This window comes from Periplaneta americana, chromosome 3, assembly GCF_040183065.1.
Source record: "Periplaneta americana isolate PAMFEO1 chromosome 3, P.americana_PAMFEO1_priV1, whole genome shotgun sequence".
Classification (NCBI taxonomy): domain Eukaryota; kingdom Metazoa; phylum Arthropoda; class Insecta; order Blattodea; family Blattidae; genus Periplaneta; species Periplaneta americana.
The window spans coordinates 153,674,373-153,689,324 of record NC_091119.1 but is presented as its reverse complement, the minus strand read 5'-3'; the positions used below and the strand labels follow the sequence as shown (position 1 = coordinate 153,689,324).

At 34.7% G+C, this 14,952-nt stretch overlaps 1 protein-coding gene across 1 annotated transcript in view; it reads right to left on the bottom strand.

Moving 5' to 3' along the window:
• Positions 1–3,204: 3,204 nt before the first annotated feature.
• LOC138696682 (uncharacterized) overlaps positions 3,205–14,952 on the bottom strand; it is a 105,047-nt gene continuing 93,299 nt past the window's right edge. The window contains exons 22-25 of the mRNA XM_069821967.1: positions 11,387–11,535; positions 9,999–10,140; positions 9,182–9,292; positions 3,205–4,084 (exon numbers count right to left, since the gene is read on the bottom strand). Coding sequence (XP_069678068.1) covers positions 3,944–4,084; positions 9,182–9,292; positions 9,999–10,140; positions 11,387–11,535 — 543 coding nt within the window. The 3' untranslated portion in view covers positions 3,205–3,943. The remainder of the gene's footprint in view (positions 4,085–9,181; positions 9,293–9,998; positions 10,141–11,386; positions 11,536–14,952) is intronic.

Below are 14,952 nucleotides of genomic sequence, written 5' to 3'. Positions count from 1 at the left end.
TTACTACAATAACATTATTGTCAAAATGAGGAAAACCCAAGATTCTGCAAGTCTGCCCCAAGAGATACGTTAAGCTAATTTAAACCTCTTTTGGTAGCAGTGCTTAGAGTTCATTTGTTAATTTAATTTTACATTCACCTACATAGCCACAATATTATTGGCTGTGATATACGGAGTAATGTCTGTTAAGATTGAATTTCTAGAACTGATTTACAGTCTTCGTACATATTAATTATTGCGCTTCCATCATATTCAATAAATAAAAACACTTCTTTCCAAACACAATTAAAAGTAGGCGTGGTAGATGTCAGCTTATCGCTTTGATTCGGTTGAGGCATGTTCTTCCTCTGTACATTTGAAGGTTACTACTGATGTGGTTAACGCTGTATAGTGGCAGCTGACGTCACACAAGGCAGCCCATCAACTTGTCACGCGGACGGTTTTGCTACTCTTTGCCCGTAGATCGCTATCGTGCACGGTACGTGGAATAGGTATGAAGCACTGTTCTTTCAATATCCCCCATGAAAGCGCATCATACAACGAAAAATCAGGATATGGAAAATCTGAGTGTCTAGAAATCAGCCGATCTGGAAACAGACGACCAGCGTGGAAGGTCACCCTATCTTGTTATGCTTGTGCAGATCAAGGTTGTTCAGTACATATAATGTGTCCGAATCTCACTGAAGACGTTCAATAACTTGCCCATTGTACAGATCCAGAAACAAAATTTGAGCTACCTGAATTTTTCAAGTTCCAGGATTACATACTGTGCATGTTCACTGAGCACTGAGCATGCGCATTATGCTGTAACTGGAACTTGGAAAAATTCAGGTGGCCAAAATTTTGTTTCTGGGTGTGTACACTTCTGATGTGATGTTGATTCTGTTTCCCGGTGTGTCCTGAATCAAGTACGGATCAATGATCCCGTGGGAAGACACAGTAGCCCACACTGTCACTCTCTCCGAATGCAATGGTCTCTGTTCCTAATATTCATCTGGTTTTTCCAAGCCGAGAAAACGAGCATTTTGCTCATTAACATGGCCACTCAGTAGCACATCACATTCGTTAGACCACCATCAGTTTGGTGATATTCAGAAGCTTGGCACACATTCAACAGAACACGTGCGCAATATTGGACCCGTGCTATGAAGTCTGGCTCATTCAGCTCATGGAATACCTGAATATCGCCAATCATGTGTTGAACACTACTGCGTGCTATACTGAGATCTCATGACATCCGACGTTCACTTTTCTTTGGTGTCTTAAACGATCTTCGTTTACCTTTTTATCGGGCCAGTCTGTATATTTTTATTTATTTGAAGTAAACTCAACTCCAAAGATAAAAGCGTTACACTAAATTTACTTAAAAAATTAGGTAAATAAAATTATTTGTATTATTGTTTTAAATAAATCATGAAACAATATTAATTTAAACATTATAAAACATTTTTGATTTTATTAGGTTGCGATTATGAATGCAATTTCTATTAATTTTATCTTTTATAGACCATTTCAATAACTACATTTAAAGCTGTGGCGGTAAGTTTTGCCGCCTCATTGTTGCCCATTATTCATGATTGTTTCACAAAATTCCTTCATCATCTTGTTAAAATGCCTTAAAGTTCGGAAAATAAATTACTGTCGCGCTTGTTGTTGATGGGCGTAGCTTCCGGTTTGTCGAAGTCTTAGGTACATCACCTATAGCATCTACAAAGCCGTCAAGTATTATCGCGAGCATAACACATAGCACAGAATTCCTGGATCTAGTCGTCGAAGGTCACCTCCGCAAGAGATGACAGATTTTTGATTATGCAGATCCTGAGAGATCGTCACGTGACAGCCGTGGAAGCGAGAAATCGCTTGCAAGAGGTGCAACATGCGTTTGTCAGAGAGAATACCGCTAGGAGGAGGCTGCATGAAGTTGTCTTCATGCAATAAGACCTGCTTCATGACCGAAACTGGAACGACAACATCGGAGGTCTCGTCTTGAGTTTGCACGGACTCGTATTAACTGGAATGAGGAACAGTTAAACAGAGTTCTCTTTACTGTCGAGTTTCGCTTCTGTTAGAGTACTGCAGGTGGAAGACACAGATATTGGAGGAGGCCCAATGAACGTTTCGCAGACTGTACATCCTCAGCGCGGATACCTTATGGGGGAAGAACAGAATGGTCTGGACTGGTATCAACTTCTATGCAAATACTGACTTAACGTGATTGTTAATGGGCCCCTCACAAGTCATCGATGCATTCATTCTTTCAGACCACGTGGTTCTTTCTCTTCTCTGATAGGGCCCAATTTTATTCTCAAGCATGATAATGCTCGATCTCATGCAGCACGGATAGTAACTGAGTACCTGGAGGAAGTGAACATCCAAACTGTAAACTGGCCAGCCCGCAGTCCAGATCTAAACCCGATCGAGCACATATGGGTTCGTTGATTGTCGTCTCCGCAGACTTGTTTTTGATACAGTACCTCAATTGTGAGGCGCTATCCTAGAGGAGTGGAGGAATATCGCCAAAGAAGATGTCCGGAACCTGATATCAAGCATGCCCAGAAGAATGCAAGCCGTAATTTTTTCATTGGATTATTTTACGACAATGTATCAACATCTAAGTTATTTAGCGTCTGAATGATATGAAGGTGATAATGCCGGTGAAATGAGTCCGGGGTCTAGCACCGAAAGTTACCCAGCTTTTGCTCGTATTGGGTTGAGGGAAAACCCCGGAAAAAACCTCAAGAGGTAACTTGCCCCGTCCGGGATTCGAACCCGGGCCACTTGGTTTCGCAGCCAGACGCGCTGACCGTTACTCCATAGGTGTAGACCGCAAGCTGCAATCAGAGCTCGAGGTGGTAATATTGATTATCTGGTTCAAGACCTGATCGGATATTATTGTTGTTTATTAGTAGTTGAAAACCTTTTAATTTACTGTGAAGCTGTTATAGCCCTAGATTGTTCTAAATGTTCAAATTAATTATTTTTTGTTAACTCTTAGCAAATTGTTTTGTTATTGATCAGTAATGAACCATATTTTAATAAATAATTCTAGTTTGACGCTTTTTTTTGGAGTTGAATATATTTCATAGACATAATTACAATAGTAACTCGTTCTCCCAAATGTTTGCCTGAAATTCAATTTTTGAAGGGAAAAGGTTCGGGATGGTTGGACAACGTAATAATATGTATAAGAGAAAAACATATCCCTCAAGCTTTAATAAACTTTTTATTAAAACAATGTATAAATATTTACAATATAGTAATACGAAGTTTTATGAAAAATTACTTGGTTTACATACGACATGCATATAAATGATATATACGGTACCGTTAAACTGAATTGCATTTCATTGTTTAGGACGGTTCTTAAGATTAACCTTCAAGAGGGGGCAACGAATTGTTGAATTCCATTGTCCGTGAACTGTATGAATCTTTAACGGTATATTTTATATTAAATAAAATTATGTAGGCCTATTTTACGTTACAACATTTGAAATAGGTACATACATTTCAGTCTTCAAAATATGGGAGCATTTGACATATTTCTCATGAATGAAGTTTATATTAAGAAACAGATGTTAGAATATGAAACAAAATTAGTAACTGAAATGATGATGGTACGGAAGAAGATATAAACATGGATAATGACAATCTCTTGCCTTTATATTAGCTTAATCTAAACTCAGTGAAATCTGATTTAATGTATTTGAACTTACGTTTATTTTCTACGTACCTTACTCTTACTCGATTGGATAATTAACTGTGAACGTTTGTCTTGTCAAACAACGGCGATTCAGCAAAGTTTGTTGACATTGTTTTTATTGTGAAACTTGCACTTACATTCTGTCACAGATCCAATTAAGACAGTACAGTACATAAAAATAATGTTATATGCATGCACCGTGTTCTGCAACACACATATGAACCTCGTAGAAATCAACTTACTTCACGTGGCTGTAGATATATTAGACATGCCAATCTCTTGTTTTACGATGTCAAGAAGCTTAGACTTGATCACCTTTCCTATTCCTGACCTTGGGAAATCCTTTGCAAACCGGATGTAGCGAGGGATGCGATAGTCAGCAATCTATATACAAATACATTGCAGTTTAATATTTGTAATAACATTCGGATGAAACTTTTGTATAAAATTTGTTAATTTTATGTGAAAGTAAATTAAAGTAATATAATTACTATATAAGAACAATGAAGCAATAGTCTGTTCTAGAGAACTGTTGTTGTTTAGTCAATTGTCCGAAAACAGGTTTGAACCTCGTAAGTAGAGTCCTGCGTTTAGTTACTTTGATTACAAGTTAGGTGTACAGTAGTGGCAAAAGAAAAACCGGACCGACCCTTATAGCTGATTTCAGAGCCTTGTTCACTCAGAGCACGATAGACTGGTAACTAAGACTTTCGTGGTTCGAATCCTGCCTGGGAAGGAAACTTTTTTTTGTTCCTTATTCAAGTTTATTCCCAATATTTTTCGATTGCTGGTAAAAATTCATGTTCTGGGAATAATAAATTAATTAAGTAGTAAAATATCGCTGCAATCGAAAAGTATTGGGAATAAATTTGAATAAGGAACAAAAAAAAAGTTTCTTCCCAGGCAGGATTCGAACCACGAAAGTCTTAGTTACTAGTCTATCGTGCTCTGGAGTGAACAAGGCTCTGAATTCAGCTGCAAGGTCGGTCCGGTTTTTTTTGCCACTATTGTACATCGTTCATACCATGGCGGAAACATAGTAAAGGTGTGGGACTGCGCATGCTGTTGCGATAGCGGCCGAGGAGTGTGACGTCATCTTTACTGCAGACAGCGATCGCAGCTCATTGCGTTGAGTACATTTTCTTTAATAAACCTACCTAGACATTAATTACAATACATTATTTGAACTGATTGTTGCCAATGTTATTCATATCCTTTTCATTGTGCGTTTAAGTTCATGCACTCTTTAAAAGAGTTATGAATAAAATTTTAAAAACATATAAAAAATTAACAGTAACAGCTTAAAAGTCGCTCCCTCAAATCTGCCGTCCTAGGCAGCTGCTTAGTCTACCGAGGCCTAAATACGCCCCTGATTGCATGTAGGGTACTGTATACCTATTAACTTTCTTTCACTTCAGCGCAACAGGAGCATCCAGCACTAATGTAACAATGGAAAATCGCGGAGCCACTGAGTCTACTGTCACAGAGGAATGCCAAATACTAATACAAAGAATTCAAGAATTAGAAGAGAAGAATTACTCTCTAGAAACGAGGATTAAGGAATTGACAGCTGCCAACAGGAAACATGAAGAAGACCAAAGAAAATTACATGAGGATTTAATTTCATTGAAAAACATTAGGCAAACAGAAGTTAAATCTAAAGTGGCTGAAATTTTGAAACCATTTTTCACTATTGGGCAAATTGATGCTCTTTTGAATAAAAAACGTAGGGTGAAATGGTCTGTAGAAGGTTACGGTACTGCAATAACACTTCGAAACCTAAGTCCAAAAACATGCCGATACTTAAGAACAAAATTAAATTACCCGTTACCTGATTTGTCAACTCTGAGAAAATGGGCAGTAAAACAATTATCGCTTGAGGAAGGTGTACTTCATGATGTCTTAAAATTAATGAAGGCGAGAGCTACAAATATGTCGGAGTTAGATTGTGTAACAGTATTAGCATTTGATGAAATGTATTTAAATGAGGAGGTTTCTTTTGACAGTAGGGAAGAACAAATAATTGGACCTCATAAGGCAGTGCAGGTTGTTTTTGCATGTGATTTGTTTGCAAGGTGGAAGCAGCCCGTATACTATAAATATGATCAGACAATGACAAAAGAAATCCTAACAGACATAATTTGCCAGTTAGAAGGCAGTGGTTTTCAAGTTGTGGCCACAGTTAGCGATTTAGGTGGAAGTAACAAAAAATTGTGGCGTGATTTGAAAATTGCTACCAAACTAAATTGCAGTTTTCCTAATCTAAATGATTCAACTCGAGAAATATTTGTTTTTTCAGACGCTCCACATTTATTGAAATTACACAGGAATCACTTTCTAGATCATGGTTTCAACTTGAACGGATTGAACATTTCATCAGAACCAATTCATGAACTTTTACGTGCATCCTCGTCCTCTGATACAAAATTAGCTTAAAAGTTAACTCCGTTACACTTAAGTGTCCGTGGTACCCAAAGACAAAAAGTTAGTTTGGCAGCACAATTATTTTCCAACAGAGTGGCAAAGGGTTTGAAATGGTATGGTGAAAACGAGCTGTTGAGATCAAATGAATGGAAAGAAACTTCAAAGGCAATAAAATTAACGAATGATTGGTTTGATTTATTTAATACCGTTTCTAAATTCGGTACCCACCGTGGGCTGCATAGTTACGGAATAAACCTTCAAGATCAGAATATTATACTCTCAGAAATGAATGACTTCATGACCACAGTTAAAGTAGGAGAAGCAAACAGGAAATTACCTTATCAGGAGGGGATTCTAATAAATAATAAATCATTAACATTGTTGTATGAGGCAATGAGGTACAAGTACAAAATTGAATACATCATCACAAGAAAACTTAACCAAGATCTGGTAGAAAACTTTTTTTTCGGAAATTAGAAGCATGGGTAGAACAAACGATCATCTCTCTGCTTTAGATTTTAAACATAGACTGAGGTGGTACATACTAGGTCGAAATCCATTATCTCAGTTTTGTGATAACAAAAACATCCCCGATTTGCTTTCGGAAGAAGAGGCATTAATAGTGGATCCTAGTACAAGCCAATCAGAAGTCAATGATAATCTGCAGAAAGAACTGTGTGCAACGGCAGAATTTCTTAAAGGCATTCTGAAACCGGTTAAATTTACTAACGATCGAGATCCCGAAGAAAATATAGGCCTCCCAGAAAAAATATATGAAATCTCTGCAAGACAGCGGATATCCCAGGAAGGATTAAAATATATTGCAGGATATGCTGCATCAAAACATATGGAGCAATACCCGAATCTTGGAATTCCCACAAAATTGTCAACTTCTGCTAATCAAAAAGACTGGATTACTACAGTGTCCCGTGAAAACTTAATTCTCCCTTCTAGGGATCTGCAATTGGTTGCCATGCTTGTTGACAGTATATTCTCAGATGTGTACGGAGATTCTGTTTCTCATGAGAAATTTATAATAAAAAAGACTGTAAATTTGGTTAATTCTGCCATGAAAAACGAAGCAGAAATCAGTTCTCCTCTTCCGCCAGAAGTAATTACGACATAGGTTAGAACAAGAACATTTATTAGAATTAAAGAAATTAATAAAATAATAAAAATGTTTGGAATTTCAAAGAGAAATGTTATAAAGAAAATGAAAAAGATTGCATAAGAATAAGTATTTACTTAACAGAGTGGGCTTTATAATGGTGAAATTATATTATGTCGTGTGTGGAATAATAAGGTAAATAATGTAGTAGACTATATTATGTCTCCAATAGCCTGAATATATAAAAATATTTGTTTACTATAATGACAAATTATTCCAAGAAATTCATATACATATGTTAATGAAGGTTCAAAAGTATTTGAATTCATGTACAAAATAATGTATGTTATAAATAACTGTATAGATCTAAGTATGTATATATTTATTACACATTGTATTGTAATTATTATAAAACCACGTGTATATTACAGAAGGCAATTATTAATGACACACTGCCATATCACATTGTTTCTTGAAACTTGAGTTTAATATGTAATAGATCATAATTTTATTACGTTATCATTTCAAGGTAGTTCCTATTGTACTTGAATTCATGTGTAATATAATGTGTGTGATATATGGGCCTAATTTTGTGCATATTTGTAGCATAATGTATTATAATTATTATAAAAGTACGTGTGTATTACAGAAGGCAATTATTAACGTTGCACTACCATATTACATTATTTCTAGACTCCTGAATTTAATTTATTATTCACTATTTTATAATGTTATCACTTCAAGGTAGACCCTATTATAGCCTATACTGTCAATATTTACTGAATACACAAACAATGATTTTTATTTATTAATTTGAATCTATGGACGCAGATCTAACCATCGACAATCTGTTATGTTGACTGTGTCTTCGAGTGCGGCCTGCAGTAAAGGTGACGTCATGCGCAGACTGAACGAAAACATGCACAGCTTGTCCCACACCTCTACTATGTTTCCACCATGGTTCATACTAACTTTGTTTGGTACGGTCGACAGTTCAGTATTCTTTCCGCACATTCCGGTACTGTGTGTGTAAGTCGGTGAAAAATAGGATTAGTACTCATGTACAGAACACAACTTGGATTTAATATCAACAATAACATATTATTTATATGAAGGCAGCTTATATGCAATGAAATATAATTTTTATTAAAAAAAATTCAGGAATCATCCCCTTTATTTTCAGGAGCTACCATATTTTACCCACACATGCAATGAGAAAACAATTCAAATGTGCTGAGAGCATGTGTTTGCATTGCATAAATATTTAATATTCTATAATACTGTATTTCAATATATGTAAAGATTTTTAATGAAATTTTTCTTGTTAATTTCTGTCTTTTATCGTCACAAAATGTTTAAATTATTGCATGGAGCTACGTCAATTTCTATGGAATATAATTTAATAATTTCTAGACTCGGAGAAAAATATAATTTTTTTTTTTCAAAATCTGAAAAAAAAAAAAAAAAAAAAAATCAAAATTTCAATACTTCAAAACCTCAAAAATTTTTCAAAATTTCAGAAAGTTTCAAAACACAAAATTAAAAAAATTAAAAATATAAATAAATTTCCTCCTCGACTTCGTATCGTCGACTGTCTCCTCGTCACATCTTAGCTTGAAAATTAATATCGTTACATTTGTTGATTATTTTATTAAAACAATGTATAAATATTTGCAATATTGTAATACGAAGTTTTATTAAAAATTATTTGTTTTACATACGACATGCATATAAATGATATTACGTGTCATGTACTCGTAGAAATTAATATTTTACGCGTAATTTCCCAACTCTGTATACAGATATATACATACACGCAATATGCAAAAGAAATAAATAAATGTTGTATTTGAATTTAGAGATCGGCAGCCTTCAAGTACACATATTTAAATATAACCCTACAATTAATTGACAAAAGTGTTGTTATCTGTTTGCCATTCATTACTTACCTTTCCCTTGCAGTAATTTATTACATCCTGTTCAGTGAAAGTTACTCCTTCTTTCAGACGTAAATAGACACAAATTTCTTCTCCAACCCTTGCATCTGGTACTCCGAATACCTTTAACAATGGAACAGATGAAAATTAAGCTCACTCACGAGATGTTCATTTTTAAAAATACATTTCCATGGCCTATTTCGAGAGACATAAACCAGTGTTTTAGAGTACGATATTTAACATATTAGTATACTGAAAACAAGTTTTCGTTTTCATTTAATGCGTAATTCAAAACTTTTTAAATATATTATGTAATGAAAGTGCCTGATTAATTTTATAATCCGTAAAAAGGGAAAAAAAAGAAGAAAACTGGAGATTTAAAGTTTTTCTGTCAGTAATATTGCTTCTGAGATCAATAGACCTATAGAATCTTGTCGATTTGTTTCCTTTAAGAGACTATTTTGTCCCTGTTTCAGCTTACTTGTGCATTTTTCTTTGTTTTAAAGATTTTAAATGAACTGCTTGATAATAAGACATTTTCAAACCATTCATTTTCATGTTTTTGTGTATGTTTATAATTTTACTTCATTTAATAGAATCTCACTTTTCCAAAAATTAGTTTAAGATTGTAAACATATTTTTAATAATACTTTTCTTGATGTTTAATTAAAAATTTGTAATTTCTCATTTTTGGCATTTGTAATATTCCAGATATGATTCATTTTCTGACATCTTAGTCGGCATGGTTCTTCATATGCAATACAGATAATTTCTTCCTGTTTTTATTTTACTAAAGTTTCTGAACATGTAATATTCCTCCTTTCATTACCTGTGCTTCCATGATATCAGGGTGCTCCTGAAAGAACTCCTCCATCTCTACAGGAAATATTTTGTCTCCAATTCGGATTATGACATCTTTAAGTCTGCCCACAATTTTCCCATATCCGTCCTCTTCGAGTATAAACAGGTCCCTGTAATTAAATGCACTATAAAACATCAATATGATCTTCACAACATTTTCATCAACATAACCATAATTATCGTCAGAGGGCAAAAAAGAATATAATTTTTGGTTGTGTTAATTTGTTGCGCTTGTTCATGTTTTGCACGTTCATCTTTGTGTCAATTTCAAGGCACAAGATGGCTTTTGTCTGGAGTGGCTAGAAAACCTATGAAAATTCTTCAGTCTGCACTGGTGAACAGCAAAATTTCGCTTACCTTTTTAATGATGAATGTCGTATTTTCAAGGAGGATAGCAATGGCAAAGGAAGTTTTTAATATAAAAATGAGCATCTTCTGCGGACTTTTGGAAAAAGAACTAAGGAAGAGGCTAGTGAAATGTTTTGTATGAAATGTGGCATTGTCGTCGTCGTCTTCCTAACAAGTATTAGGCCGAGTGGCCTGTTACGGTCTCAAACTAGAAATTTCAGTCCATCTCTTCTTCGGACGATCTAGAGATCTTTTGCCATGCGGATGGTAATGAAACAGTGCTTTTGGAATTCTGTATCGATCCATTCGTTCGAGATGACCCTTCCACTGAAGTTGATATTTGCTGATGAATTGCATAATGGGTTCTATTTGAAGTTCTTGCATTATGTCCTCATATTTTTTATGATCCCAGCGAGTATATCCAGCTGTTACTCTCATGAACCTCATCTCACTTGCTGTTATTCTACTAACATGTGGCATTGTAAGGGGCAGAAACATGGACATTACGACAAAGTGAAGAGATACGATTAGAAGCATTTGAAATGTGGATGCGGAGAAGATTGGAGTGTGTGAAATTGACAGGCAGAATAAAAAATGAAGCTGTATTGGAAAGAGTGGGTGAAGAAAGAATGATACTGAAACTGATCAGAAACAGAAAAAGGAATTTGTTGGGTCACTGGTTGAGAAGAAACCCCCTACTGAAGGATGCACTGGAAGGAATGGTGAACGGGAGAAGAGTTTGAGGCAGAAGAAGATATCAGGTGATAGACGGCATTAAGATATATGGATCGTATGCGGCGACTAAGAGGAAGGCAGAAAATAGGAAAGATTTGAGAATGCTGCATTTGCAGTGAAAGACCTGATCTTGGGCAGAAAGCTATGAATGAATGAATGTATATTCAAAGAACTCTATGATTCTGATAACCTCAGCACTCAATTTGGACAGTTTTGTGAAGGTAAACTCCCATAATGTAAATTATATTTTTGCGGCTTTGCATTCATACTTACCCTGTTTTTGCCCATCCATCATCGTCCCTAAACTGGCGAGTCTTCTCTTCCTCTCCCCAGTACCCTTTCATCACTGAATAACTTCTAACCCAGAGTTCTCCAGGTGTTCCGATGGGGACCATCTTTCCATCTTTATCGACAACCTTTACCTATAAAGACGAACTTCGTATTAAATTTTTTTTATCTGTTTTTACATACTTCATAATTATATTTATATACAATGTATTTATTTTAATAATTACTCAGTTATGGAAGTTCTTCAAGGAAAAATTAATTGCTTCAGAGATTTTTAGGGGAGAACTGCTTTATTGTTCTTATTAACCTTTGGCGTAAGGTGCGTATAATACTTAAGGGGAGCTATACCGCCAAATTAAATTTGCTTGTATAATGAACTGTTATCTCAGGAACTACTGAAGACATCGTAGTGAAATTTTTACAGGATTATGATACCAGGTTTCTGAGCAAACTGACGCATATTTATAAAAGAATACAAGTTGTAATAAAATATTTATTTTTTTAAATAATGTCGAATTTATTTTCTCATATTTTATGTAAAATATATTTTTTCTGATCAAGCTAATAAACATATATCACTTAATTTGCGTCACATTAATTATTTTAATCGTTTTTTGTACGTGTTAAAATTTTATCCTGCTATCATGTATACTTCCTGAAAAAATGGGGTATTTGCATAAAAATAAAATAATATCAACATTACTTAAAAAATTCAGATCATTTTTTACAACCTGTATTTCTTGATAAATCTGCTTCAGTTTGCTTAGAGACCTTGTATTTTTATGTTGTAAAAATTTCTGTACGATATCTTAAGCAGTTCCTGAGATAATCTGTGATTGTCATAGTTGTTTTGAGTTTCTTCCGCAAAATATTAAAAAAAGAGTGTTTAAAGTTTTGCAAACTTAACTGCATATCCGCAAAAAACAAACTGAGTATTTGTCATACCATACGGTAAATAGCTAAATTTTCTATGAGTTCTTTGCTACACTGGAATGAATAACATTTATTTTTGTCAAGTGATGTCGACTAGAAATCAATTTTCTTTATAAATCTGTCGATTTTATCTCTAACTGTTATTATGTTAACATCTTGGCCTTGCAAACTCCTATTCAAAGTGTTTAAGTGACCGGAAAATTATATCATCAAAGAAGGCCAGTCTAAGAAACCAAAGAGATATGGAAAATAGGTTCTCATATTCCGATATTTCATCTTGCGTTTGGTGGTACCCATTGGTTTTGTGTAAAATTACATTGTTTTCGATTTTGCAGAGATTTGTATTTTTCGAATGAGGTTCAGTACTGGCACAGTAGTGGGAGATCGCTAAAAATGCCTCGCTCAAAAGTGGTCGCACCTTCAAAATATTTGGAAACTACTGCGACCTACGTTTACTTCAGTAGTGCATGTATCACTATGCTGTATGTTTCTTCGTTAATTGAAGATCTCCCTCGAAAAAGAGTATAACATCAAAGTAATGAAATATGTGACCATTAAAAAAAAAGTAATTTTGAAGCATTTATTTATAACAATAAATGAATGCATCCAATAGCTGAATAAACTTGCATCCTTGATTAATCAAATGGTTCTGCTAGTAAATGTAGGGCTAACGAAATATGTCCCTGAAATTATTTTCTTTTCTCCTTTGTAGATTTGTTGGTTACACCCTCATTTGAGGGAAGTCTACAATTATATTATACACATATTGTCCTGCCTAAAGACAGGGTGTTTATTGCAAACCCAGTATGCTTCAATCTTCCGTCTTATCTGCCTTCCTTTTCGTCTCGACATACGGTCCATTTCTCTTAATGTTGTCTATTATCTGATATATTCTTCTGCCCCAAACGTTTTACTTGTTCTTTATTCCTTCCAGTTCATCCTTCGGTAGGCAGTTTCTTCTTAGTCAGTGACCCAGCTGATTTAGTTTTTCTTCCTGATCAGTTTCAATATTATTTTTTTAATTATGTTACAGAGGTTTGTATTATATTAACTTGATTGTTAGATGCGTCAATTCTCACATTTATATTATTATTTAGTGTAAGTAATTATAAAAGTAATGCAGAATATTTAAAGCTTTTATTTTATCGAGGGTACAAAGGCGAAACATAAGATTCAATAACATATCTAAGCCATTAATTTTTGTAGGGAAATTCACAGACGTTCTGAAGCTGCAGTAAAAGGTCATTAACAGCTGGCGATTGACCTTTAAAAAATAGTAGGCTAAACCTCCTTACGAAACACATCACAAGTGGAATTATCAATTTTTTCGAACTCTGGTTTTTGTTTCTCTTCTTTTTTTTGGTGTTTTTGAGTCCCTTTGTAATTACAATTTTACTTATTGTTTACCTGCTTAACCTAACCGCATTCGTAGTTTAAAGAATTGGCGCTCTTTTCCCTAATGGAGTATTTTTAATATATTTATAAATCGAGCGTACAGTACCATCTTCTGTGAATCTTTATTCGTACATTCCGGAGTTGATTTCGTTCGGCCACTTTTCCTACTGTTCCTAATACTACCAGAACCGCTGTCATCGCTGCTGGGAGGATTGCCATCATGGCTGTCACTGTTTCTTTCCCACTGCCTCCACATTTCGATCCAATACAGAATACACAGTACTCTCGGCTCCACAAGTAAAGAACCCTGGCCTCACACCACTTCTGCACAGATGACAGTGATTGACAGGCCAGTTAGGGGAAGCTGTTGCCACGTTTGCTCTTGGCTGGACTCTTTAAATGTATTTTCTTTTGCAACTGGTTGGATTCTTTCAAAAATGTAAAATTCACAACACAGTATTCTCGGCGATCTCCTGGCGGTATCTTTGTCCACAGTTTCACTAATTGGAGGATCGTGTCAGTCAGATTTATGGCTTCCTGAACCCAACCCTGCAACGAAGGTTCTTTACTTGTGAAACCAAGAGTACACTTATTCTTGTTTAAGTCAGGGCCGGGCATGAGAGCGGCTCCATATAGCCGGCCAGAGCTGCTTTCGCTCCGCAAGGCAAGCCAGAGCAGAACGCTCACTCAGTGGCGGACTCACATTACAGCTACTTTCCCTGCATTAATATAACAAGAGCCACGGTTGTTCTAGTCATTCAGTCTGTAAGTACATAATAGTTTATAGGGATATTACATCAATCCATTGTACAGTAAAGACTTTATAACACTCTTATTAATTTAATGAAATATACTTCGCTCTATGCACACACACAAATCATTAGGCTTATTTACATAACCCATACGCACAGTGCTTTAACAAGTATATAATGGTAGGCAATTAACAATGTAAACATAAAGGATTACAATCCGACATAATGGTGGGGTATTAATAATATAAACATATGTAATAAAGGATTACAATAATATAATATAATATAATATAATATAATATAATATAATATAATATAATATAATATAATATAATATAATATAATATAATATAATATAATATAATATAATATAATATATAACTTTACATGATATGATATGTTATGATATGATATATGATAGATCATAAACTGTAATATACTATACTATGACATAACATAATACTTGTATAA